This window comes from Ambystoma mexicanum, chromosome 1p (genome assembly GCF_040938575.1).
Source record: "Ambystoma mexicanum isolate Mex_15411 chromosome 1p, UKY_AmexF1_1, whole genome shotgun sequence".
NCBI classification, from domain to species: Eukaryota; Metazoa; Chordata; class Amphibia; order Caudata; family Ambystomatidae; genus Ambystoma; species Ambystoma mexicanum.
This window is the reverse complement of record NC_090921.1, coordinates 183,647,961-183,674,003: the sequence shown is the minus strand read 5'-3', so window position 1 is coordinate 183,674,003 and position 26,043 is coordinate 183,647,961. Positions and strand designations below refer to the sequence as shown.

At 46.8% G+C, this 26,043-nt stretch overlaps 1 protein-coding gene across 1 annotated transcript in view; it reads left to right on the top strand.

The window, feature by feature from the left end:
• The window catches only part of DNAH2 (dynein axonemal heavy chain 2), a 3,498,763-nt gene that overhangs the window by 1,804,092 nt on the left and 1,668,628 nt on the right, over positions 1-26,043 (top strand). The window contains exon 40 of the mRNA XM_069646273.1: positions 16,987-17,139. Coding sequence (XP_069502374.1) covers positions 16,987-17,139 — 153 coding nt within the window. The remainder of the gene's footprint in view (positions 1-16,986; positions 17,140-26,043) is intronic.

Below are 26,043 nucleotides of genomic sequence, written 5' to 3'. Positions count from 1 at the left end.
ATATTACTTCCCCTTCTGTGACATTTTCTAATTTGTTCAGGGTATCTTTTATGAATCCGTCCTGGCCCGTGTTTGGGGCATATATCGTTGCAAGTGTCAGTGGGCGGTTCTCAATTTGTACTTTCGCAAATAGATATCGTCCTTGTTTATCGTATAGCGTTCCTCGAATTTATATGTTGAGTGAGTTGGCAAATGTGATCATGACCCCCTTTTTCTTCAACTCATCATTAGCTTGTAGTATTTGGTTGTAGCATTTTAGGCAGATTTGTCCTTTTCTCTTCTTCTGTGTATGTGTCTCTTGAGGCATTACTATATCATACCTCTCCTTATGTAGAAAGTGTTCTGCTTTTTTCCTTTTAACTGGGGAGTTCAGCCCTCTGATATTGTATGTTAGAATTTTCAGCCCCATCCTCTCCCATGGAGGTCTAGTTTCCCATGGCTCTTTCGGGTTGGATTGCCGCTATGTCCGTGAATGCCAGTGGTTACCCCTTTCCCCTCTTGTAACAGTCCCATAACTCCCCCCGATCCTCCCCTTACCACCCCTCCACCTTTTTCCCTGAGGAGGGCAATGGGCCCTATGATTGCTCTGGCGTCTGGCCTTCGTTCCATGCCCTCTAACATCTCAGGTATAACTCTTTTGTGGGGAGTCCTAAACCCCACTGGTAAGTCTTATAGGTCCCAAGGAAGTCCCTCGGCCCTGCCGCATCTTCGTTGCGGTATTTGGTCCTTTTCTTTTTCCCATCTTTCGGTGTGCTGTGTCTCCTTCCCTGGTGTTGGGGCTTACTTCCCTGTGCAGTGAGGAGGTGTTAGTTGGTTTCCGGATTCCGTGTTTGGCGTCGGGATGTTTTATTCTCTGTCTGCCATCCCCTAGGAGCTCGACGTCCTCAGTTTGCTTCTCTGCTCTCTGTTGGTTCCTTCTCTTGATCTCGCATGTTCAGTATCCGGAGTCCTTCCTCGCAGGTGGTGATTCGATGTTGCTTCTCCTCCCACGTAAATAGGAGGCCAAATGGGAAGGTCCATTGTACCGTACCTGTTTTTCTGTCAGGAATTTTGTTATCTGTGTCATCTCTCTGCGTTTCCGGAGAATGGATCGAGCCAGTTCCTGAAAAAGAAGAATTTCTTTACCATTCATTCTTCTGTGGTCTATAGTCCTGGCTTTCCGCAAAATGTGTTCTTTCTGGGTGTATTGCATCATTGCTACTAGGACATCTCCTTGACGGGCCCCTGGTTCTCCCGCTCTGCGAGGGCTTACCCTGTGGATTCTGTCTATCTGAATTTCCTCTCCTTTGCCGCCTGTAAGTATATCTTGAAACACCTGTTGTACTGCCATCCGGACGCCTTTAACTTCGACCGATTCCGCCATATTTTTTATTCTTATGTTTGACCTTCGGGATCGATTTTCTAAATCTTCACATTGGGTTTCAAGTTCTTGGGCCAGTCTGGCCCACTGTTACTTCCACCACCAATCCTTGTGAAAATCCCCCAGCCAAACACACTCCTAGGATCTCCTTGTCATCCTGCTGACCACACTGCTGTTCCTCCAAATTACATTGCTCCTTGCAATAGTATGATTCAGTGCTCCAGATCAGATTTTGAGGTGGGAGTATTTTACTCCCGATTTTTAAACTTTTAGAGTAAATGTGATTTCAAGAGAGTAAAAATGACTTTTCTCCTTTGCAAGAGAGTAAAATGTATGCGACATCCAGCCGATGTGTGCAAAAACTCTACGGAAATCATTACTAGGCTGCCATTTGATCTCCCCTGTATATATTTAAATGTTGAAAACACAAAAATCTAGCCAATTACACAGTATAGCAAACATGAATTGTATTGTGTGTTTTGAGGTTCGATAGCAGGATTGTCTTTTAATATTGAATGAAAAATCCTCCTTTCCTGGAGCTAATACTATCTAATGGTATGCCGTACAACAGTGCAGAGAGGCAAGGACTCCATGCTAAATTATATACCTAATCTCATGGTCAAATGGTTATTTATATTGCACTTTTGGCAAAGCACTGTATATAGAACATATTTATCACAATTATCACCAAACTGAAGTCTGTACTTCTTTATCGACCTCGAAAGGATGAACGGCTGAGTTGGCCTTACTGGGATTCGGGCCTGCAACCTACAGATTGCAGCAATGAACGCTCAACCGACTGAGCTATCTTATTGGCTAACATCCTTCAGAAGTTGGTAAACTGATTATCGACTGAGGTATAATAATCACAGTCCCTAGATGTTGGATGAACCATGTACGTAGCGCTACATAAAGTTCATTACCTATCTGGATTATCACAGGGACAGGTTTTGCTGAGTTTCTATTTCAATTACAAATGTAACTTTCATTTATTTGTTTTTGAACAGTGCTTGCACTTCCTGGAGAGTCAGGTTTTGGATGTTTTATTTGTAATCTTGAAGATTTGAGAGGCTATAACACCTGTGATTGGTGTAATGACAATCACTCACCCTTGAGCAAACACTGCTGCCACTGACCATTTACAGTAATGTACCCCATTGACTGCCAGGTTGGATGGATGTAAACTAGACCATACATACTCACGATTTTACACACTAGGCCTCATAACGAGCCCGGCGGTAGCCGTGTCGGTAAAACCGGCAGGCTGCCGCCGGACTTGCTAATTTTTCCGGCGCCTGGCTTGCCAGTAACAGCAGGGGATTCTAACCTCGTCGTTCCGGGAAGTCAGCCACGGGAAAAATGGTATTGCCCATTCCCATTGAGTCGGAACATGGAGGCACTGGCACCGTAAATAACGGTGCCGGTGCCTGTTAGGGAGAATTCTCTCTTTAGGCTGCATTTCCTAACCTAGTGAGTCCCCCAGCAGCTTTGCTGAATTTCTGGAGTTTGTTTTTTTTCTCCTGCCAAGAGTGAGACTCTTTTTCTCCCACTCTTGGACATGATTTATGGTGTTCCTTTGACTGTGAATGTGTTTTATGGGCTACGGGGTCCTTTACTCCATAGGGTCTCATGTGTTTTTACTATGTGTGTTACACCGCACCCTCCGTGAAGTAACACAGGGGTGTCATAGTGACACCCCACCATAGACTCCATACCCTGGGACTGACTACTGTCTCCCAGAGCATGTAAAGTCACCATTGGCTTTACTAGTCCCAAATTATTAACAGAAACCAGTACAAACCATCATATTGTGGACGTACTGGTGGGGGCAATTTGATTGCCCCGGGGTCTGTTAGTCGAGGGGGCACGTCTCCGTCCCCCTGATCGAGTTTTGGCTGGTGGCAGTGGAAACTACTTTTTATATTCGACCGATATTTCCCTATGGGATTTTCCCATTGTTCGAGGCTACCAACTTTAATTATTTAATTATCATAGCCTCGAACATACCGCCGGTTTATTTAATTAATATTAATTCGCCGGTTGGTATTTTTTGCCAGGACTCGATTCTAAAATGGCATTTGTGTTCTCTTCTGTGACTCCAACCCAAGTCGAGCCCTTTGTTCCACTTTTTGGCGGGCTTCTCCACAGAAGCCTCCAAAAGTGGTGCCACTCTGTCTGGGTACCACAGGGGGTGTGGGAGGGGGTTTAGGCACCCTGGACTGAGTTACCTTGGTAACTCAAGTCGCACTCTTGTGTGATTGGCCCAGGTGGTGAGCCGGCCGGCTCACCACTTAGCATGTTTGATTGACAGCTAGGCTGAGTGAATGGTGGTATGCTGCATAAAAGCAGGGCTTTGGGGACTGGAACTTCAGAAGTCGCCACAGGACCTGAGAATCCGACGAGGGAGAAGCTGAGCCGACCTACCACGACGACACCACCGGTGGAGCCCTGCTGAAACCGACTCACCACTTCCCGACGACAGAGAAGATCTCCCGACTGGAGAGGCTTCTTCCCCTGACTGGTGGGCACAGCCAGTTTACCTTCTTTACTTCGCACCCCAGACCGGTTTTTGGTTGAACTGCCCATGCCAAGCACCCCGGCAGCCGGATAGCCACTTACCACTGAACCGCGAATCAACGGACCGCTCCTTGTACCTGAGAAACTCCGCGGCTGGTTTCTTCCCTGGCAGTGCAACGGACTCCTGTCTTCCTCCCCACGAGATCCTCTCTTTCCCCGGACGAAGCACCGACTTGCATCCGCTGCCAGGAACAGCTGCCCCCGCTGGAGTATTCTCACCTCTTTAAGGTACTGTGTCCGCCAGGCCTCCCTTTCTAAAGATTGCTACAAGGTAATAATAACCCCTTAACCTTCTGGATTGGGCTGGCCGCCTTGACCTTCTAACTGGTCCCTTTCTTTGGTCTAACTCCTTTTTGAACCGTTACAAGACTTTTGTGCACTGCAACCGTGTGACCTTGGACACATTTCGTTTGATCCTCTTAAAGTGGATCCGGCCTATTGAACTCTAACTTCACGGTTTTACTTTGCCTTCCTCTCTTGTTATGTTCTTGTAAAAGTGTTGGTATCTGTTTAAATTTATTCTCTGCTTTTCTCTCCCTTTTAAAAACGAACTATTAGAGTGCCATCTACGTTAAGCGCTCACCGCTGTCTGAAAATAAGTGGGGCTTTACTTAAGGCTTGTCTAATATTCTTTTAAGGGAGTGTATATCTTTTAGTGACCGTGTTTTTGAATTGCTTACTATTAGTGCCTGTGTGTTTTTCTAGATGTGGTTTTAAATAAATAATTATATCTCTTTTACACCAAGCTCTGGTCAGTGGTTACTTGTTCTACTGTGTTCTCTTGACCTATTGTGAATACTCTGTATACTGCCTAACTCTTCTTGAGGGACGTCTGACTGCTCAGCCACAGCTACCAAGTGAATCTGTGTGGTACAGACTGCTACCAAGTGGGTTTACTGCCAAACACCTGTAGTCTTAAATCTTTTGCAGTGGTCCCAGAGGGACCTGCACAGGTTTCTGTCTAACACTGCCTCCGTTACGGTCTGCTTACTGAGGTCTTCCCTATGTCCTTCCGCAATCTTCATTCACAGGTGACTGGTGGTTTGTATGATAAGACCGGATGAGAGTTGGGTCCCGTCCACTGCTGTCACCGGTTCTGTAACCGCCTACTTTACTAACTAGAGTTTTATCCATTAAATTTCTGGTTGCTCCCAAATCAATAACACAAAGACCACCACATCTCAGCTTACCTTCCCAAAGTAAGGATACGTTCAATGTTATGTGAGGAACTGATGTTTGGATTGGGTTTGCCAACAGTTGTCCCCATCCAGATACTGCGCCAAAACGTCTTGGAGCACATGGGCACCTGCCCACGAAGTGGGTTCCATCTCCACAATATAAACAGAGATTCTCCTTGCGCCTCCTCTCCTTCTCCTCCTTAGTCGGAGGCGGTGTAAACTGACATTCTGTCCCAGAACTCCTAATTTCTCTGGGGACTGATTCTGTCTTTGGTCGCTCAATTCTTACCCAAGTACTACTATCGGGAATCTCCTTCTCCTCTCTGATCTTCTTTCTGACAACCTATCATCCAACTGCATAACCAGAGAAAGTAAATCATCACTAGAAGTGGGCCTATCCAAAATTGTGGCCAAGACATCTTTTATATCCTCTTCCATGAGAAAAGAGATGCTATTTCTTCCTCAGGCCAACCACTTTTCAGGACCAAAGCCCTACTACTCTGTCTCAACTCTATCAATTCTCTGTCCAGACTCTGGGTTGAGGTGTGTCGGTCAAACATTTTACTTAACTCTGCCTTGAACTGAGCCCAGTCATGCAATTCCATTGCTCCTCTACTCACTAGCAGTACAGACCAAGCCGCTGCCTCACATATTAAATAAGAAATTACAAAGGCTACTCTTGAAGTTTCTGTTTCTGTGGGAAAGAATTCAGGATGACTCATTAAATGTAACTCTCAATAAATTAGAAAGGACTTACATTTGTGTGAATCCCCACCAACTAGCTCTGGAGCTGCTAAAGGTGTAGTTACTAACAAAATACCTTGTGTCAAATTAATCCTACTACCCTCCACAGGCTCTTTTTTCACTGATCTACTACTGGGTTCTGGATACCAAACCGGTGGCTCATCCTTAAGATCCTTTCTCAAATATGATGGCCTTGCAGCCTCTTCTGACCCATGCACTTTAATGCTCAACTCTCCCATCTTAGCCCCCAGGGAAAGTGTTTTCTTTCTAGTTGCCGTTATCTCATCCCTCATTTCCTTCAACATCCAGGGAGTTCAAGTTCAAGGTCAACTCAGTCTCTGACTCCTTCATCTCCCAGGCATGACTTATTACATGGGCCTTTCATTCTGTCAGGTCCCAGTTCTTACTTCTGTAAAGAACTCATGGTGGCAACAGTAAATACGGACACAAGTGATCACTATTCAAGAGTGTTTATTTAAACAATATGCAGGTTGGAAAAACACCTAATCTAAACCGAAATCTAAGATGTGAGCAAGCGTTGACCATCAAATGAAAATTAAGGCAGTCCTTGTGGCGTCTTGTCAAAGTAAAAAGAGCTTATAGTAAAAAAATAACTATTGCCAATTCCTTACAACTAATTATAGAAAGAGTGTGGGATAGAGAATAAAGAAATAAGTGTTCCCAAATAATAAGTCAGGATATGATTGTCAGGGGTCTCCCTACCCCACGTTTTGAGCACAGGACAAGATGGCTCTTCTGAGCAAAGCACACACTCAAGCTTTTCCAGCACCAGCCGGCAGTTCCGTATCAGCTATCAGGTTCTTCGATGGCCAAGTCTCTTTTCAGTAAAAGTCCCTTGCCTTCAAGGCCTGATGTTCTCAACAAACACAAAGTTCTGTTCCACAAATTATTGCTGTCAGCTTTCCCACACCACTGTATGATAGATGGGGCTTCTACCTTTTTCCATTGTCTGGCTATGAACCGTTTGGCTGCCAGCATTAGATTGGCCCATAGCCTTTCTGCTCCTCCCCATCCCCTGCCTCCCCTGCAATTCAATCCCCAGAAGGGTCACTGTTGCTGTAAAGTCTCTGTCAATCCCCAATATCTCTAGTACTTTCGTTTTCACTTCCTGCCAAAAATGCCTGAGCCATTGGCAACCCCACCAGATGTGTTTCATGGTCCCTACTTCCCCACATCCCCTCCAACATTCTGCCGGTGACGAGGGGTATATCCGGTGGAGCTTCTCCGGGGTATAATGCCACTGGCGCAACACCTTGTATTGCAATTCTCTGTTCTGCACTGAGGTGTGTTAGGTGAACCAGCTTTTCAGCGCTCTATCCCATTCTATGTCCGAAAACGCCTTCCCTCTCACCTTGCCCCATTTGTCCCTTATTGCCAACTCCTCCTCCCCCTCCTGTAAGAGCCTATAAATTGCAGATATCAATCCCTTCTTCTCCTCTGAGGTTGCTACTCATTTTTCCCATTATGAATGTTCCCTTTTTGCACCCTCCTTCATCTCAGGCGCTCCAGCCCAGTGCTGCAGTTGGTGGAACGCATATAGGTCCTCATCTGTTATGCCCAAGTCACTTTTGCATTCTATATATGACTTGTACCGGGTACCTTAGTATAGATCGCCCACCCCGCTCACGCCATTGTTTGAATCTGCTATATTCTCTGCCCAGTGGAAAGGCCAGATTGCCCCAGATGGGAGGCTCCAGAGATGGCCAGGGGTCCAACCCGCATCTCTTGTTAAGTTAATCCCAGATTTATTTTTTTAACCAACTTTATTTTCAGTTTTTTTTAAAAACGTGAGATCACAGTTATCATTCGGTTACAGCAGGAATACAACCATTATCAACTGTATAAACAAATTAAATATCCTACTAGAACTTTTGCATAGAGACTATTATTGTCTTCCAACTTTCCCCTCGAGTATTTCCACCCTCGCCCACCCTTCCCACCCCCTTCCCTTAGAGTCATCTGAACCAAACTGAATCAAGGTTATAACCAAAGCAAAGTCGTTCCTGAGCACATCCCTCCTCCTTGTTTTCTGCTGTCTCTATCTGATATGAATGTTTCTTAGGAATCTGGGTTTGAAGAATTGAGCCTCCCTCTCCCCTACATAATCCTGAAGTGGGTCCCATATGTCTAAGAATTTCAGGTATGTCCCTGACTTTGTGGCGCAAATGTTCTCCATCGCCATAACTCCCCATACTTTCATCCACCACCATGGGGCTGTAGGGCCTTCCACTGTCTTCCAACGTTGGGCCACTGTCATCCTTGCTGCAGACAGTAGGTGAGTGATGAGGGCCGCTCTGTTCCCTGAAGCTGCGTATGCCCCTTCTGACACTGCTCCCAGCAGAATGACCTTCGGGGATTGTGGTAGGTCTGCATATATTATGTCTCTGATTAAGCTCAGTATTTCTTTCCAATACACTTTTATCCTTTGGCACGACCACTACATATGGAACAGGTCACCTCTTTCTCCACACTGGCACCAACAATCTGAGGAATACGTGGGGTTCATTTTATGTATTCTACTTGGGGGCAGATACCACCGGTAGCATATCTTATATGCTGATTCTTTGATTGCCGTGGATTTGGATAGTTTGTGAGCCCTCCTCCAGATTTGACTCCATTCCTCCTGTGTAATTTCCTCCCCTATGTCCCGTTCCCAGTCCTTCATATATTGGAGGGTTTAGTCTGCTTGCGATTTATCGAGTAACTTGTACAGTCTAGTGATCCCTTTTCCCTGTGTCCCCTCCCGTATCGTGAGTTCTAGACCTGCTGGGGGGCGTAGCCCAGCCCGCTTTACCTCTGGGTGTGAGATCCAGTGACGTACTTGTATATATTTAAATCTGTGATGCTCGGTGATGCCAAATTTTTGTCTGCATAGTTCAAAGGAAAGAGGGGCATCATCCTGGTACAAGTCCCGTAAGGACACAGCATCTGCTCCTTGCCAACCGTCCCAAAACTTTTGTTGGAGCCCAGGCGTAAAATCAGGGTTATGTACTATAGGGGACAATGGACCCAGGCCTAGTTTGAGCCCCCTGCCATGGATCGCTGTATCCCAGGTGTGAAGTGTCATTTATGTCGCTTAAGTTAGTCCCAGATTTTTAAAGTATTACTCATTATCGGATTCCTCCCAAGTCCCACTGGCCTGTCGCTCGCTCTCATCCCCAAGATTTTCCACCACAAATGGCTCCCCACCACCGCCTGCTCCACGCGTACCCAATGTTTCCCATTATTCGCTCTTCCCCACACAACCAGCGCTCTCAGCTGTGTCGCCTGATAGTATTTTATTATATTGGGACATGCCAACCCCCCCAACCTGGGCTTTGCTCCTAAATAATATCTTCCTCCCTATTCTCGGCTTCTTCCCTCTCCATATATATCCCTTGATACTATCTTAGATGTCTCTCAAACATCTCCCTGGCACTGCCAGTGGGATTGCCTGAAAGAGATATAAAAGTCGGGGAAGTATATTCATTTTGATGATTGCAATCCTTCCAAACCATGATGTGTACAGTCCCTTCCACCTTGCCAGGTCCGCCTTGATTTGTTTTATTAAGCTCGAGTAGTTAACCCCCACTATTTCTTTTATAGATGCCGTTAGGTTAATCCCCAGTTACCTGACTGAACCCGTTGCCCACCTGAATTGATTGCTCTTTTCGTGAAGGCACCTTTGCCTTCCGGCAAGTTCAGTATCTTGGACTTCCCAAAATTCACTTTGAAGCCCGACACTTCAGAGAACATCTGCATTTCCTTCATAATCGCTGGTAATGATCCCTCCGGTTCGGTGATCATCAGAATCACATCATCAGCAAATAACCCTATTTTAGTTTGGGACCCTGCCTAGCCTACCCCATGGATTTCCCTGTTCTCCCTGATCCGGTGCACAAAGGGCTCCATCACCAAGGCGGACAGGAGAGTGGAGAGTGGAGAGAGGAAATCCCTGTTTTGTTCCTCTCCTTATGGGAAATGGGTCGGTCAGTCCCCCATTTACCCTTACCCTTGCCTGTGGGTCCCGATAATTTGCTTGGATCATTTTCCTAAACTTCGGTCCTAGTCCGATCCTTTCTAGTGTGGGCTCCATAAAGGCCCAGTTGACACGGTCGAAAGCCTTCTCAGCGTCTAACATCATCAGACATGTGGGCATGGTGCTCTGTCTCCTCTCCGCCCTGTCTATGATATGCAATATTCTTCTTATGTTATCAAATGTGTTCCTCCCCTTAATGAACCCTGATTGGTTCTGATTCACCAGCCCCGGTAGGACTCCCTCCAATCTAGCCGCTAATACCTGTGCGTACAATTTGGCATCAACATTAATCAACACTATTGGACGGTACGAGGAACATTGATGCAGGTCTTTCCCCGGTTTCGGGATAAGAGCGATGTGTGCCATATTCATTGATTTGGATATTTTCCCTATTTCTCGGACCCAGTTAAATATTTCGGTTAAGACTCTAGCCAGTGATTCCTTGAGCGTTGTGTAGAAACCTGCAGTTAGGCCATCCTCCCCGGGACTCTTGTTACCCTTCAGTCGGGTTATCGCTTTCAACACTTCCTCACGCCATGGGTTCTTCCAGTCTGTCTTATCTACTCCTGTGTGAGGCACGGTTATTCCCAGCCCTCTAAGTATTTCCTTTGCTCCTCCTCCCCCGCAGACTCTTCCCCATATAAGTCCACGTAGAACTCCATCACCACCCTCCTCTTTGCCCTCTCTGCCCCGACATGCCTCCCCCTTATCCTCCAGCACCTCTATGAATGCCTTCTGTTCCTTAGCCCTTATCTGCCACGCCAGAGTTGCCCCCACCTTATTGCCTTGTTCATAAAAACCTCTGTCTACTTATCACCAGGGTCCTCTACACCACCCTGTTGGTTATTTGTCTTAGCTGACCTCTTGACTGGGATAACTTCCTGGCCACCTTGTTCGTTCCCCACTCCTTATGTATATTTTCCAACTCCCTTATTTCCTCCTCCAGTTTCCTCTCCGCTTCCCTCATGTTTCTCCTTCGCAGACTATAAAGTGGCCCTTAATGTGCAGCTTGAATCTACCCCATCTTTACCCCAGGTCCTTTCCTTCCCCACCCACATCCTCCCTGAATAGGCGTATCTCGTTCTCCGTTTGTTTCCTTACCGCATGGTTTCTAAGAATGAATTCCTCCAACCTCCACCTCCCTGTCCCTCGCCTCATATTTCCCTCCTCCCATTCTAACAAAATCATTGCATGGTCTGATATTGTCAGACAGCCCATCCGTGTCCTGTGTGTTGTTTGGACTACAATCCTCATCGCCATTATATAATCTATCAGAGAATATGACTTGTGAGCATGCAAATAGAAGAAGTAGTCCCTCTCTTGTGGGTGAATTATCCTCCATACATCATTTATCCCCTCTACCTGGAATCTTTTCATCAGATGTTCCGACATTGTTCCCGTTGCGTGGCCTCTCATACCCCCGGACCTATCCCACACCGGATCGGCTGCTAAATTAAAGTCCCCGAGATGATTAATTCTCCCTCTCCAAATTTACTTAGTTCCTCCAGAAATCTATCAAGAAAGCCTTACTGACCCTGGTTGGGGACGTGTACTTATGCTAGCGTGTATATCTGGTGCCTCGTTACCCCCCTTAATCAGCACATACCTTCCCTCCCCATCCCTTTTTACCTTGACCCCCTCCATTCGTACAGTTCTATGCAGCAGTATCACCACCCCTGCCCTTTGAGTTGCTGCCGTAGCATGATACACTCTTCCCCGAACTGGTTGCCCCCCACTACTTATAGCTGTCCCTGGCTCCATCGTCCAGGTTCTTGATGTGGTCCCCACCAATGAGCTGTGGTCTGTTTCGCCCCCCCTCCCGCTTTCCACCTACTGTAACTCTCACCATGCTATATTGTAGTCCATTTTTTCTGTAGCGGATCCAATTCACCTTTTCACGTGCTTTTCGTCCTCCATCCTAGAGCCCCGAGGCCTGCTTCCCCATACTTTTTCCCTGGCTGGCCACTCGACTTGGCACCACTTGTCTCTTCTAGAGTCATCCCCAGCACTCTTAGCCCATCTTCCGCCGTAGAGACAGTTCTTTCCTCATTTCCCATGCAGAATTGCAACCTCATCGGATATAGCCACTTGTACCTCATTTTCCTCTTATTTAGTTCCTCTGTAAGTGGTTTAAATGTCCGCCTCCTCGCCAGAGTAGCTTGGGACAGGTCATCGTACAACTGAACTTCGCAGTCCCGCACTCGCATCTTCCATTTCTGTCTCGCAGCTCCTACCAATTGTGCTTTGTCTTTATAGTAATTATATCAATTTCACTAAAATATCTCTGGGTCTCGCCCCCGGGTCCGTCCTTTGGATGCCTGCTCTATGGCCTCTGTCAATCCCCATGGTACGAGCATGATCCACCTCCACTAGGCTTTCAAACAGTTCCCGGATACAGGCTTCCAAGTCTGACCCCTCCAAACCCTCCCCCAGGCTATTGATACAGACGTTATCCCGTCGGGACCTATTTTTTAAGTCCTCATATTTTTCCTCTAGGGCTCTCAGTCTTTCTTCTGTGTCCTGAAAATGTTGTGACCATTCTTGCCCTTTTGCGTCAAATTCTGTTTCATGCTTTTCCATTTCCATCACCCTCTCCTTCCTGTAATTTACAGTGGCCTGGGACAGTTACCCCCTAATACTTGCTCCTTCCGCCTTGACAGTCTCTGTAAGCTGCCCCTTGAACTGGGCCAACGCTGATAGAAGATCTTCTTTAGTTAGCGCCATGTCCCCGTATGTTCTGTCGCACTACCAAAGGGGAGCTTTGTCTGAATGTGCCCCTTGTGGTGCCCTTCCTTTCCCCGTTATCCTAGGTGTGTAGTCTTCTTCTTAAGGCCCATCAGCTTTCTTTACTCCATTCCCATGAGCTCCCTCTCCCCGTTGCTCCACTGAGTTGGCTTCCCGTCTTGCCTTCTCTGCGCTTCTTTGTGCTGCTTTGCCCAGTGTCTCGCACTCAGCCCCTTAGCTCTCTGTAGGGGTTGCTTCACGCTAGATCTTCCTATATTACCCCTACTGCTGAGTCTTCCAAGAACCCTCTGTGGGGTCCCTTTTTGGTCCCTGGCAACTATTGTGCCTCTGGTGGGTCCGTTATGACTTGTTAGTCTTTCTCCTGATACCTGGGGATCAATCAAATGAGATTCCACACTATCCTCCCCTGCAGTATTGTCGCCTCCTGGGTGTTCACTTTCCCACCACACTCAATTCGTAGTGCCCTGCTTTTGTCTACTGCGGGTTTAAGGCACTTCTCCTCGCCCTCACAGCCTTCCAGGGTTTGACTTAAGCATGTATTTAGTACTAGCTGGCCGTGCAGTGCCTACCACATTGATCGCCAATGGCCGTATCCCATCTCCCCCTCCTCCAGCACCTCTCCTTCTCTTCTGTTCCCCCTATGGAGCCCTCTGAATATGTTTGCCTCACCTCTTTACGAGCGACTTGTCATCCACCCGGGTGTTTGCCTGCTCTCCACGTGTGCTAGTCACTTCGGATCCCCCAGTGTGCCCCTTTCCTCTTGGCCGTCACCTCCCCTTTTTTGGGCCCCTTGCATCTTGGCCATCTCCTCCCCTTGTTTCCACTTGGTTGTAGTCCAGGAGGTCGGGGCTCCTAGACCCTCCCGTCCCTCCAGCAGAGATCCCTCTGTGCGGTACCAGCTCCACCTCACCTGCTGCCTGGGAGCGGCCACACTCAGCCTGCTCTCTGCCTCGCTGTCCTCTGGCCTGCCGGGCTCTCCCGGTCCCCTCCTGCATTTTGCCACCTTCCTGGCGGAGTACACTCGTACTTCCCCGCTTCTTTCCCTCCTTCATCGGCTCCCAGTGGGCCCGCTCCAGTCTTGCTCCCCTTTTGCCTCTCCAACAACGCTTCCCAGAAGGGACTCACTCCGGGCACTGCTCTCTGCAACCGTTGTTCCTGGCTGCTCCCTCCACCTCCACTGTTCGCTCACGAGACGCTGCCGGGACTGGCGGCGAATGGCGCAGACCACTCCCGATCCACTGGGGTACTCCGCTCCCTCACTTGCATCCCCAGGATGTGGTTTTCCTCCTTCTTATCGCTGACACGCCTCACTGGTCGGGCCCTGGCGATTCATCACCTCTGCTCGCCAGGTCTCTCAGTTCACCTGACTCCTCTGTTCTCGACTGGGTCCGCCCGCCATTTTTCCCAGTTAGTGGTTGCGGCACTCGTTCTACAGAACGTCTGTGTTTTCGTGCACTCACTGGACCACTGCACTTTTCCCTCGTTCCCAGCGGCTTTCTCCTCTTTTCTTACTATCCTTCGCAGCAATTTTGACGGGTCGGGCGGAGCTCCACAGTTCCACTACTGCTCAGCCCGCCATCTTGGCCATGCAATCACCTTTCCCCTTTTTCGAAGGTGTTCTGGTTACAGTAGTCTCTACCATTGGGTAATCGCTCAGAGCTTCCTACTTGAGCACCCACGTTGTGCCGGACTTCTCTGTTGCTGGCCTTCCCCCTTTTTATCAATAGTTCTTTTGCAGCTCAAATCAGCCGCTTGCTGCTTTTCATTCAACACAATTTGGTTTCTTTATCAGCTCTCCCCTCGACTCACTGACTGTGATGAATTGCTTTGCTTTCTTATCTGTAGAGTCAAGGGTCGGTACCATTGGGGCATGCGTCTCTCACCGGCTTGGCTGTCAGTGGAGGAGGCGAATGGGTACCGTTGACATCTGCTGCAACACACGCTGGCTATTGTTCACGGTCTTATGATTCCTTCCCTTGAAGCTTCACGGGTCTCTGTCGATAAGGGCAAGGTCACTTCTCCCCTTGGTATCCTCTCGACTTGTGCCATCTTTCTCCTCCTTTTGAACTGTCGGGTTGAGTCAGCTCTCACGTTGTGTGGTCTATCTTGCTTGTCCTGTGCTCTTGTGGTCCACCTTTTATTCTTATGGGGAAGGGAAAGGCCTGTGTGATTCTGGTCAATTGCCTGACTTTGACTGACCCTCGTATTGGGACATGTCAGGTGTCAGGTAAACGGCTCTGGTGTTAGCCCGTTGTTTTCCGTGTTGTGTGAACATTTTTGTGTGAGATAAGGGGGGGGCAGTGTTTTGGAGTATCCTACGTGGTAGGATGGGGAAAAGGTGTCGAAAGAAGGGGGATACCGCATCTCGTCCGTCGGTGTCCCACTCCCCAACACCACCCCATCCAGGTTATCCTCACTCACTGGTCCAGCCCCAGGAACTGGATCCAATAGCGATGGCCATGTCCTGGCCACCTGGATGACAGATCCCCGGGGACTAGCCAGGGAGACACCGTCCGGTTTCTCACACTTACTGCAGGAGCAGACGTTGGACCACAGACCCCTCTGGTTCACCCACTCTACAATCCTCTAATCAAAAATTGCAGGGTTGACGACACCGAGGGGAAAGGGGAAGTGGATAAAATAACAAACCAGGTCCTGCTTGCAACTCTCTGAATCCTTGAACTGCATATGATGACTCTCTGTGACCTGCGGACAAACATACAGATAATTAACTTTACCCTGCTGTTGGTTTCCTAACTTTCAGAGAATACGTCCCATGAAACCCAAAAGTACCTGAAAGCCTTTGCTTTCTGCTGAAAGGCTGCAAGAATATCTCTTCCGCAGACCTCTTTTCTCAAAACTGAAACAGGCTGACTCTTCCTTAACTCCACTCAAGGTTCTATAATCCTCTTCTGTGTACTTCGACATGTGTTTGGCAGTTATATTAAAACGTTTCCTTAATAAACGAATTTCTTCCTCACAAAGTCTTGAACAAGCTACCTAAATATTTTGAATTCTTGAATTCCAAAACTATATCATTTTTAAAAAAAATGTAGTGAGACACCTTTAGTCCCAACAAACTATTATTATTGTACAGTTTATTTATTCATGTAATTGCCTACTTTTGCCTACTTTTGCCTTCTGCTGCTGAAGACTCTGAATCATGGTCTGTGTGCTCTGCTTCACAACACACCGCGCGGCTCTCTGACTGAAGGCAAGAAGTTCTGTGGTTTCTTCTGGAGCAAAGTCTTTCCCCAACACCCAATCACAACGGATTTTGTGGTGATCAGTGTGACGCGCACGCACACAGAGACGTTTAGCAGGGTCCCTTACGCTAGGCTTTGATGAATGTGCAGCATTCCCACTGACCACAGAACTGAGAAAGGAAAGTTGAAAGGCATTAATTGTTACTACGCACAACGCAACATGAAGAGGTTCATTAGTTATTAGAAGAATCACTGTCCTCACACACACAAACTTATTAATGATAATGATGTGTTATTTATATAGCACCTTTATCTAAAGCACTTTACAGAGCACATAATTACATACAGTATCACCCAACTGAAATTGGCACTCATTAACCTCGGAAGGATGAAAGGCTGAGGTGGCCTTGCCGGGATTCAAACCTTTAATGTTTATTTTGTTAGTAATTACACATGTGCTAGGTTTCACTACGTTCAAAGTTAATATCTGCAACTCTATTTGGCAACTACTTCCTGGCACAAGATTGCAAAACCAAACATAGTTGCATGAAAGTTATTTACTTTTCAATCTCTACTTTTTCTTTTAAAAAGTCAGAACTGCAGTTAGCTTCCAATTGCTGCTGTAGACAAAGCATCTTCCTGTTACTTTCTCTTCTCTTCTGCTTGACCTGGTCTTTAGTTCATTTTTCCTCTGTAATGAATTGCTATGGGTTTTTCTCTGGAGCTTTGAATATGGTGAGCTTTTTACTAAGTGTCTGAATGAAAGGCAGTTTAAAACTAGCACTAAGAACTACTCCCTCCATCTTGAACTGGGATCACTCCTGTCTTATACAATGTAAGGGTTAAGGAAACTATGTTTTTTAGCTTTCATAATAAATGATCAACAATTATAATTCAGCACCCTACTTGCACCCTAGTTGCACTGCACCCCTGCTCTGAGCTGCCAAGGACCTTTCCTGGCCTGTGAGCTAAAGGGGAACCTGACATCGATTAGTTCATATTTTCAAGGCTTCTCTGCAGATGTCGTTTTTGTCCCAGTTACATAGTTATTTCTTCTTCTGCCGGTATGAAGCATTACATCCGAGCCTTATTCTGGACATGTGTCTTTCTTTTAATTCTTTTCCATTTTGTTTTTAGCTCCTGGCTAAGAAGGTTTACACCCTTTATTCCCTGGCCGTCCAGCAGCTGTCTAAGCAAGATCACTACGACTTTGGCTTAAGAGCACTCACCTCATTGCTCCGTTATGCTGGGAAGAAGCGCCGGATCCGACCTGATTTGTCTGATGAAGAGGTAAGATAATTACTTTTGTTTTTCTTTTTGTTTAAGAATTATGTTACTGGATGAGGTTTCTATCTAAACATGTCATATATAATGTAGGACACTGTGTATATGCTTGAATGTTTTATGTTCTGCAAGGGTGCTTTGAATGAGGGATCTCAGCTTCCCCCCTAAGCAGAAACAGGCTGAGTGAGAACATGCTTGCTCCACTGATGTATGGCTTGACCAGTCTCAGTTAATTAGTTAATGTTCTATAACATTTTTTACTGGGGACCGGTCTTTAAGCACAGGACTGGTATTTGAACCTGTGTTGCTCTATGTTGTCTTGCTTCCAAGACAAATGCATTGCCCCTGAACTACCCTCCTGGACAGTTAAGAAGGGGATAGGGAAGGGTGTTGTGCCTCTTTCTAGTGCCAGAGCAGGGAGCACCCTCTAACTATCCATAACGGTTCTTTCCTTCATGTGGTCCTACCAAATTCTTTCAGTGTTTCTGCCCGCATGCATATCTACATGCTGTGAGGACATGAGTGGCTTCTCTGCTGCGGCTTAGGGGCTCTGTCCCACTAGCTACAGTTGTAAACATCTGTGTCTTTCCATTGGAAGCGTATTCCTCTGGTAGTGCCCGCACCTTACTGACGGCAACCAAGCCCCACCTCGCTGACAGCATGTGTCCGCCACCTTTGGGTCCCTGTCCAGCCTCGTATTACTGGAGCTTGGGCAGTAGCATGAGTGTCAAAGAGGCGTCCCTGCAGTGCCTGCAATTAGCACAGCAGGTTAGCACACGGGGGATTCAAGCAATATTTCCTTGATGTACATCATCATTTAGCAGTAGCAACTGAAGTCTTTGTTTCCTGGATACCTATTAGCACCGACTTGCTGTGGTTTCACACCTTGTAGTGGCCCCTGAACTAATGCTTGGAACTAGAAAAATTCATTTTCTGGAGGAAATGCTCATCATAGGAACTCAGCATTTCTAATGGATGCATTCATCACACAGTCTGGACCAAAACACGTTCCCAACAGCAACTAGGTAGTGGCGTTTCAACTTACTCCCTGAAAGCTCCATGGCGCACTTTGCCCTGAAGATTGTTTTCGGATATATTTACAGTAGCTGATACCACTTTTCTCAGGCCCTGTGGACCCCATAAATGGGTACTACCATCACCATACGTCCACTTGTAATCTGGCGTTCATTCCCCCGGACCAAGTGGTGGTAACAGTAATTCCGTTTGCGTTATTCTAGAGGATTGACCACTGGAACACCACCAAACGTGTAATGATGCCAATTCTTTGTATTATAGCACCTCACACCAGATTCTATCATCATATTCCCACCGTACCACCATATATGAAATACAATAAGCACTGCATGCAATGGATTGGAAGCCCTTCACCTCAGAAAGTCTGGCTTTGCATACAATTAATGTACCTGCCTGATGGCTGTAAGGTCCCAGCTCTCTATTCCTGCAGAGGCATATGATGAGTCCTCCAGACACCAAAGTCTGACCTTCCCAACAATCTTTAAGTTACAATTGCTGATATGACCAGCCCGGCGAGAAAGGGGAAGTGGATAAAACAACAAAAGAACAGGTCCTGCTGGTTGCCCTCTGTCTTCTGAAATGTGCGGGTCACATTGCACAACTAAACATTCTACTCCCTCTGAGAAATTCTAATATCACCTTCCCTGTGCTACCTGAATACCTCTCCCTAAAGCTTGAAGGTTCAACTCTTCAGTGTGCTGTATGGAGTGTCGGAAGTCACTGTTAAGTTCTTATCATTGGAAATAAACTGTTTTTAAACTTTCCCAGTATCTGGTCACAGATTTCTTCTTACTGTTTAGGAGTATAACCTGTTACTGTTTTCAAGTCTCTTGTCTTCTCTTAACCTTGGTAACTAATGGTCATACGTTCTTGTTGAAAGGTACAGTCATAAGATTTGCTTCCTTGGATAAATAAATGCTCTAAACAGATTAGCACTTCCTCTTATGACTGGATCTCTGAGATTTCTGAAGCGCAGCAGATGCGCTTGTTCCGTACCATCTCTTCTCACAAGTCGTGAGAAACAGCTGACTCAAACTCAGTTTCCTGGAATCACGTGCCCGACACAAACTCACATCAGCGAGTTCTTTTCTCTAAGCCGTTTGCGATTTCCGGGACAGTTTGCGCACCCTTCACCTGGCAATTTCGTTCACAGTAAACCCTGTGTTGGTTATGATTTTCATAGCAATGATAAATCTTTCCGAGCTGTGAACCCCAGAAACATTTGCTTTTACTGGTGGATTCTTTTTCTTTATACCTCTGTGAGTGGAAACTTTTTCCACACTCTCAGAATCTTTTACTCTTTTTATGGGAGTCATTTTTAAGACTTGCCATAGTTTCTTTTAAAAGTTATCCCCTTTGACAAGTGCCTATTGTTGCTGGGTTCCCCTTTTACCTTTTTCTGGCTAACTTTGTGGGATCTGCACTTCCCAAGCATAGAAAGGATCTCTGAATCCCTTTTACATTTTACTAGGTGAAACCAGCACCCCCCCCCCCGACCTTATGTCGAATGCTGGGGAGATACTGAATAGCCCCTTTCTCATTTTAAATGTAACATTTATGTTACAAGGACAAAGTTACCTTTCATGGCTGGTGGCAGTGAACCTTTTTATTAATTTGGTGCACCTTTACTGCAGGCTGTTTGCACAGCCCTGTTAAAGGCACCCATTGGTGCTCATGTTTACCAAAATGGCCCCTGTCTTGTTTTTTCACCATTTTAGTGTTCCTTACCCTTTCTTTTTCCTTCCCCTGACCTCCAGGGTGGGAAATTCCTTTGTGTGATTTTTATCTTTGGCAGGAGTCCTGTGGGCTCCATAGTGTCTGTAAAGGCAGGAAGCGACGTATGAGTTCAAACCTCTGCATCCTTTGTCTTCCAGCCTGAGTATGAGAATCCAATTCAAACTGGAAGGCTGGATGTCTTGAAAGGATTGCCAACCCCACAAGTTTGAATGTTGCAAGGCTGTTTGATTGGCTGAGTTCCTGCATAAAAGTCAGATCATGGAAGATGAAGAGGTAGTTGACCAGTGGAACCAAAACCAAAGAGGATGATGAAGGAAACGCGGCTGAGACGATTTACAGCGACCAGAGAGACTCCTGTGTAACCAGAGCCTGCTGTAGCCCTTCCTTCCAATCGGCCTGGGGACTTGAAAACTATGACCTAGAGCCTGGTGAGACCCACTAGACTCAAGAGGACCTGCATTTTGAGCCATCCCATGCTGCGGCCTTGCAGGGCTGCAATATCCCAATATCTTGGGACTTGGAGCCATTGTGCGGTACACAGTATTCTGAATCCCAAATCTTGCTGAAACTTTGTGGGCATCCTACTGGATCTCAAGAGGCACGATTCCAGACCGAAAGGTCCCCTCACCAGAGTGCTGGGCCTTGCAAACAACGAGAATCCGATTAGCAATTTTCTGTGGTCTTGAAAAAGGCGCCAAATTCACAGAGCCGCATCCAGCCGCGAGGAATTCAATGACTGGGTTTTTGGCGGCAGATCCTGAAGTCTTCCTGCTGCAAAATCTTCTTCTGTGCTGAGGTACTGTGCTGGCTTGGGTATTTACTTACCTTAAGTCTCCTGTGATTCCTGTGTAGTTTTGAGGAGTTTTCTGTGATTGGGAGTCCTCTCGTCCAGTGCACCCAGGCCACTGCTGGAATCCTCCTAGGATGGCTTCTCTGAAGTCTGTGGACCTTAAACTAACTCTAAACTAAAATACTTATTTGTTTGAATTGTCTTCCTCTGGAACTCTGAAATGTACCTGCAACTGCGCCCTATCTCACCCTACCTACAGCTGGCTCCTAGACCACTAGGGTCCCTCTTCTGCCTCTGTGAGAACTCATGTACTAGAATTGGTAAGGGCTGGATACTTTAAGGGGTCTGCCTTGAAAAGTAAAACAAGTGTTGAAAAGTTTACTTACTTGTGAATGAGTTAGTTGGTAACTTTATTTGTATTTTTGTATTTTATTTATTTGTATAGCGCGCCAAGCCCAGGGGCATCTGGGCGCATTTCTTGAGGTTACACAGTTACATTTATACATTATGATGGTACACACATACAAGAATATATACATTATGATGGTACACAGATATGGGAAAAGAGATACATTACTTACAAATTGCACATACTAAGCATTGGGCATAGAGCATGTTATTAATTGGCATATTTACATGATTGCAGATGGGTTTGTTGGGCGTAGGTGTAGCATCTAGTACAGAAGGGCTGGTGGTCTTGAGTTGAAAGCTAGATTTTGGATTTTAACTCTAAGTGTATAGTGAGAAAAAGTTATTTCTTACCGTTCATATGTTTTGCCATTCTCATAAGTAATCCAAAAGTAACTTTGGTTTTGACTTCCCTACACCTACTGTCAGTTTTCTAAATAAGGTTATATGCATTGGTCTGTGCACTTTCTAGCATAGTGTTGTGTTTTTATAGTTGTGGTTATATATAATATGATAGTACTTCTTTCCCCCAAGACGGGGTCTGGCATGGATTCACATGTTCATGAATATTCCCAGTCGGCAGGCTGGGAATCCTCGTTAAAAGAAAAATCAGTTTTACTTTGACTTTAAGACTATTTCTCCTCTACACCAAACTCTAAAGTCTAGGTCATATACCCATCCAATGATAGTCTTCTCCCTAAGCCCTGCCTCTGGCTGGGCATCTTCAGATTTTTACTGCACGCTTCAGTGTTGGGAGGTCTCGAGTTGCTCTCCAAGCTATTTGTATATTTTATTTGAGTTTTTCAACGAGAAAAGTTCTGTTTTTGTCCCAAAGAACCTGTATGCTAGTTTTCCTCATCTGCCGACAGCGGGGATCCGTTGTTGGTCAAGTTCCGCGCCCCTCAAGGGTGAAGATTCATCAAAGATTCTAGAAGATCATCCTGGGCCTACTTCGTGCCCTCGGACCATGATGCAGGAGAAGGAGGAAAGATCCCTCTTCAGGCCCTGCACCAAGTGCGGGCTACGCAATGTGTTTATAGAAGCCAAGCACATACAATGCCTCGTCTGCCTACACCTGGACCATAGAAGTGGGGTGCGAGATATGCCTATGTTTCTCCAAGAAGACGATGAAAGACAGGCATGGGAGGCTGGCGGCATGGCTTAACTCGAATAATGCCTCTGACCCATGCTCCAAGCAGGGTCATGCCTCGTCAGGGACCGGCCGATCTGAGGAGCGGTCTTTTAAATCCTTTGAGGGCACCCCAACCATGGGAGTCCAAGATAAGGCCAAGTCCACCTGGTTCCCCGCTGATGTTGGTCCCAAAGTGGATAGGGCGCCATCGACATCACCCTCTGCATCCATAGCCAGCCTACCATCTAGCTCCTCTTCGAAGAGGAAGTCATCCACCCGGCAAAGCTACGGCAGAAATCCGACAAGCCAAGGGCGGAGGAGAAGAAGGCAGCACAGCCCAGTTCAACCTACACAGTCAAAGTCTTTGTCGGCAGCATCGTCGACGGCTACCACTACCACGGCAGCTGCAGGTGCTGATCCTACAAGGGTGCCTCCCTCGGTGCAGAAAGTGTCCCTGACCCCACGGCGTGACACTGCCACGGAGGTCTTGGCAAAGGCTGCAGGCACCCCAGAACGGGTTAAGGCACCGGCCCAGGCCCTGAAACAGTCTTTCCAGGTAGCCGCTCAAACTATGGAGGTCTCTTCCACAGACAACGAGGATCAAGAGTCCATGTATACAGTCCACGAGGACGACGATGGCGCAAGGCCTAGTTTTCCTTGTCTGCTTTCTTAGCCGAGGGACATCTCCTTGGACATCTATCGACTCTCCACACCTAGGTTTCAGAGATCCAGGTGAGGATACCCCCGTTACCTGTAGCGCCACAGGTCCCCAATCAAACGCTGAAGAAAAAGAGGAAGCGTCATCTGACGCCCCCCTATCAACCTCCTCCAACACGTCTGGCCCCAAATCCCCCAGTGGGCCAAGATGCAGGGACGGGGACGGATACGGCCACAACTACGGATGAAGATGGAGACTTCGTCCCAGCTGACAATGAATTGCTGCATGTGCACCGGATGAGGTTGGTTTGTTCCACTCCATGATGCCAGGGCCTCTGAGCTATTCCAGCTGGTGCCTGAGGAAACCAAGAAGGAGGGCTTGTTGTATCAAAGGCGAGAGGCCAAAAGGAAGACAATCATGGTGGTGCCCTTTCTGGATGATATTTGGGAAGAGGGCCTGGCCCTCATGAAGAACCCTTGCACCGCTCCAGCCAAATAGGATAGGCTGGAGAAGAAATATAGGGTGCCAGACGCTGCACCCAACTGCCTGAGATTGCAACCTTCGCCGGAAGAAACAGATTTACACAGCGCCATCCACAGTCAAAGTGGCCAATGCTCTGGCGATCTTATCCAGGTAAGACAGGGAATTGTGGTACAAGCTAGGATCGATTCTGGAGTTCCTCCCAGACAATAAGAAGATGGAAGCCCTTGCTCTCTTCCAGGAAGCAGAAGTGGCATCGGACCATGCCATCACGGTGGCAGTGGACGTCGCTGGCACAGGGATCCGACAGATGTGGAAGGGTGTCTGCCTTCGTCAGCAGCGATGGATGAAGGGCACTAACTTCCGTCACGAGGTCCCGGCGAAGGTACTGAACATGCACATTCTTCGATGGGTAGAATCTGTTTGGGAAGGCTGTCGACGAGTCCCTCCAGGCCATCAAGAAGGATACGAAGACGGCTTGTTCCCTCGGTACTCTCCAGCAGCCCCGCTCGTCGTCTTTTCGTTCCTCCAGGGGAAAAACAAGCAGGTCATCAAAAGGTTTCTCCACGTCTTACAGACAGCTTTACCGGTCCTCAATGCAAGAAGCCCACAGTGGCCGCTTGTCGCTACAGGCTACTGAAATCCACAGGAGCTCATGCCGATTTCACAGGACCTTTCCCGAAGTTCTCTGCCCAACCCTTAATATACAGCTGAATAGAGAACCCCTGGTAAGGGAAAGGGGTAGTGAATAAAAAAACAAACTTCAGACACTGCTGGCTCCCAACCTCCTGAGTGTGCTGGCTCTGGTATCTACAGTAAAATAAATACACCAAATTACTTACTCCACACTAGTATATAGATTATGCTGCATTTCTAAAATATACATACGTTTCTGTAGTTTACCTGTTAGCCTCAGCTATTTGCCCAGAGGCTTTGGAAAGGAATATGTTTTGAAGTAAAATCTTAACTTCCTGTGTTGAAAGACCAGTGCTCTATTGTATTTAATCTAATATTCTTGCTATTGAACCTTTACACAAAGTTTCTTCTTCAAAACCAATTCTAAATTTCCTTCTTTACTTGCTTTGAACAAACCTTTCATTTACTGCTTGGAAAAACACTTGTTCCTCTTTTTATCCAATTTAGCTCGTTAGTTCGACTTCACAAAATTCGCTGAATGTTCACAGAGGACCTAAAATGTAAATTAAACTAAACTGCAGAGTTCCTCTGGTGTGCACCTGTACAATAAAAGTCTTTTAACAGAATTGCTTCCATGGTGCGAGTAGTCCTCTTTCTTTTTCCATGGATTTCAGGGAAAGATTAATCCACGAAGCATGAATACCCCTGACGCTCCGGCTACCGCGCTAAAGAGCAAAGTCAGTTTCACTCCCTCAGATTTTTTTACAACACGGACACTCCAAGTTAGCTTCACCCTCACAGGACTTCACGAAAAGCTGCTCCGGCAACCGCATGAGCAGAATCTCAATCAGTTTAACTTTCCCAGAAAATACTGTTCATGCGACGCCCCCGCCGCACAGGCAAATCAAAATGATCCTTTTGATAATTTTCACTCGCACACAGTAAACGCTACCATCTGCGATGTGATTACAACTCACCGCGCGCATGGAGGAACCAAACGCCTCTAACAAACAAGGACGCTTTCTTTGAAAAAACACGCGCACTTGCTTTTATGAAAACCTTTAACACCACATCCGTTGAAAACAAATATACACTGACTGAGGTACATTGTTCAGCTGCTTGTCTCTAGAGAGCAACTTGACACTCAAATGTTCATTCACTTTGACGCTGTGTCATGGATTGTTTACAGATTAGTCTTTACTATACTAACCTTACATTAACTTCCAAATTGCTGCACTCCCACCTGTGGCCTTCTCATTTATCGAACCTCCTTAACTGCTATATGCTTTTTCTTCTAACTTCTTTTGCTGGAACTCTGGACTCTGAAATGGGTCTAAGTTAAGGAGCTTTTAAAAAACGCAACCTGTCATGACATATCTGGGGATGAAAGGCAGTTATAGAACCCTGAGTTCAAGGGAAATACTTCAGCCCATTGTTCACTCAACCAATCAGATTAAACCCTCTACTCCTCAATCTTGGCTTGGGAACCTGACCTACTTATCATACTGAAATAAAGGAACCAAATGTACTCGACACCAAACACCTTTTCTTGCTGAAAAACATCCTCCCACTCTATCAACCACCACTGGTACCCTGCGCACCCTGCTAGTCCTGACACTGCTCCCAAGCCTACGGTAGCAGAGGACAGTATCGTCGCTCGCAGGATGCCGGCGCAGGATGCCTTCGCCCAAGCAGCCTGAACCTGACAAGACATCGGGCCCCCAATTGTGCAGCTCGGTGGGTGCCCGCGTGATGAGGTTCGTCAGCGAGTGGAGAAACATCACCACTGACAGATGGTTGCTGGACGCTCTAGCCCAGGGACATACCTTGGAGTTCCAATGCAGGTGTCCTCATATTTCACTGGTTGCACGTAGGGAGCAGCACATCCATCTGCTTCTGGAAGAGGTACGAGCCATGCTACAGAAAGGGGCGATAAACGGCTCTGGGGCTCTTTTCACATTCAGTCGGAAAGAAGACAGGGGGCTGGAGACCCATCCTGGACCTACGACGTCTGAACAAATACTTAAAGTCCCA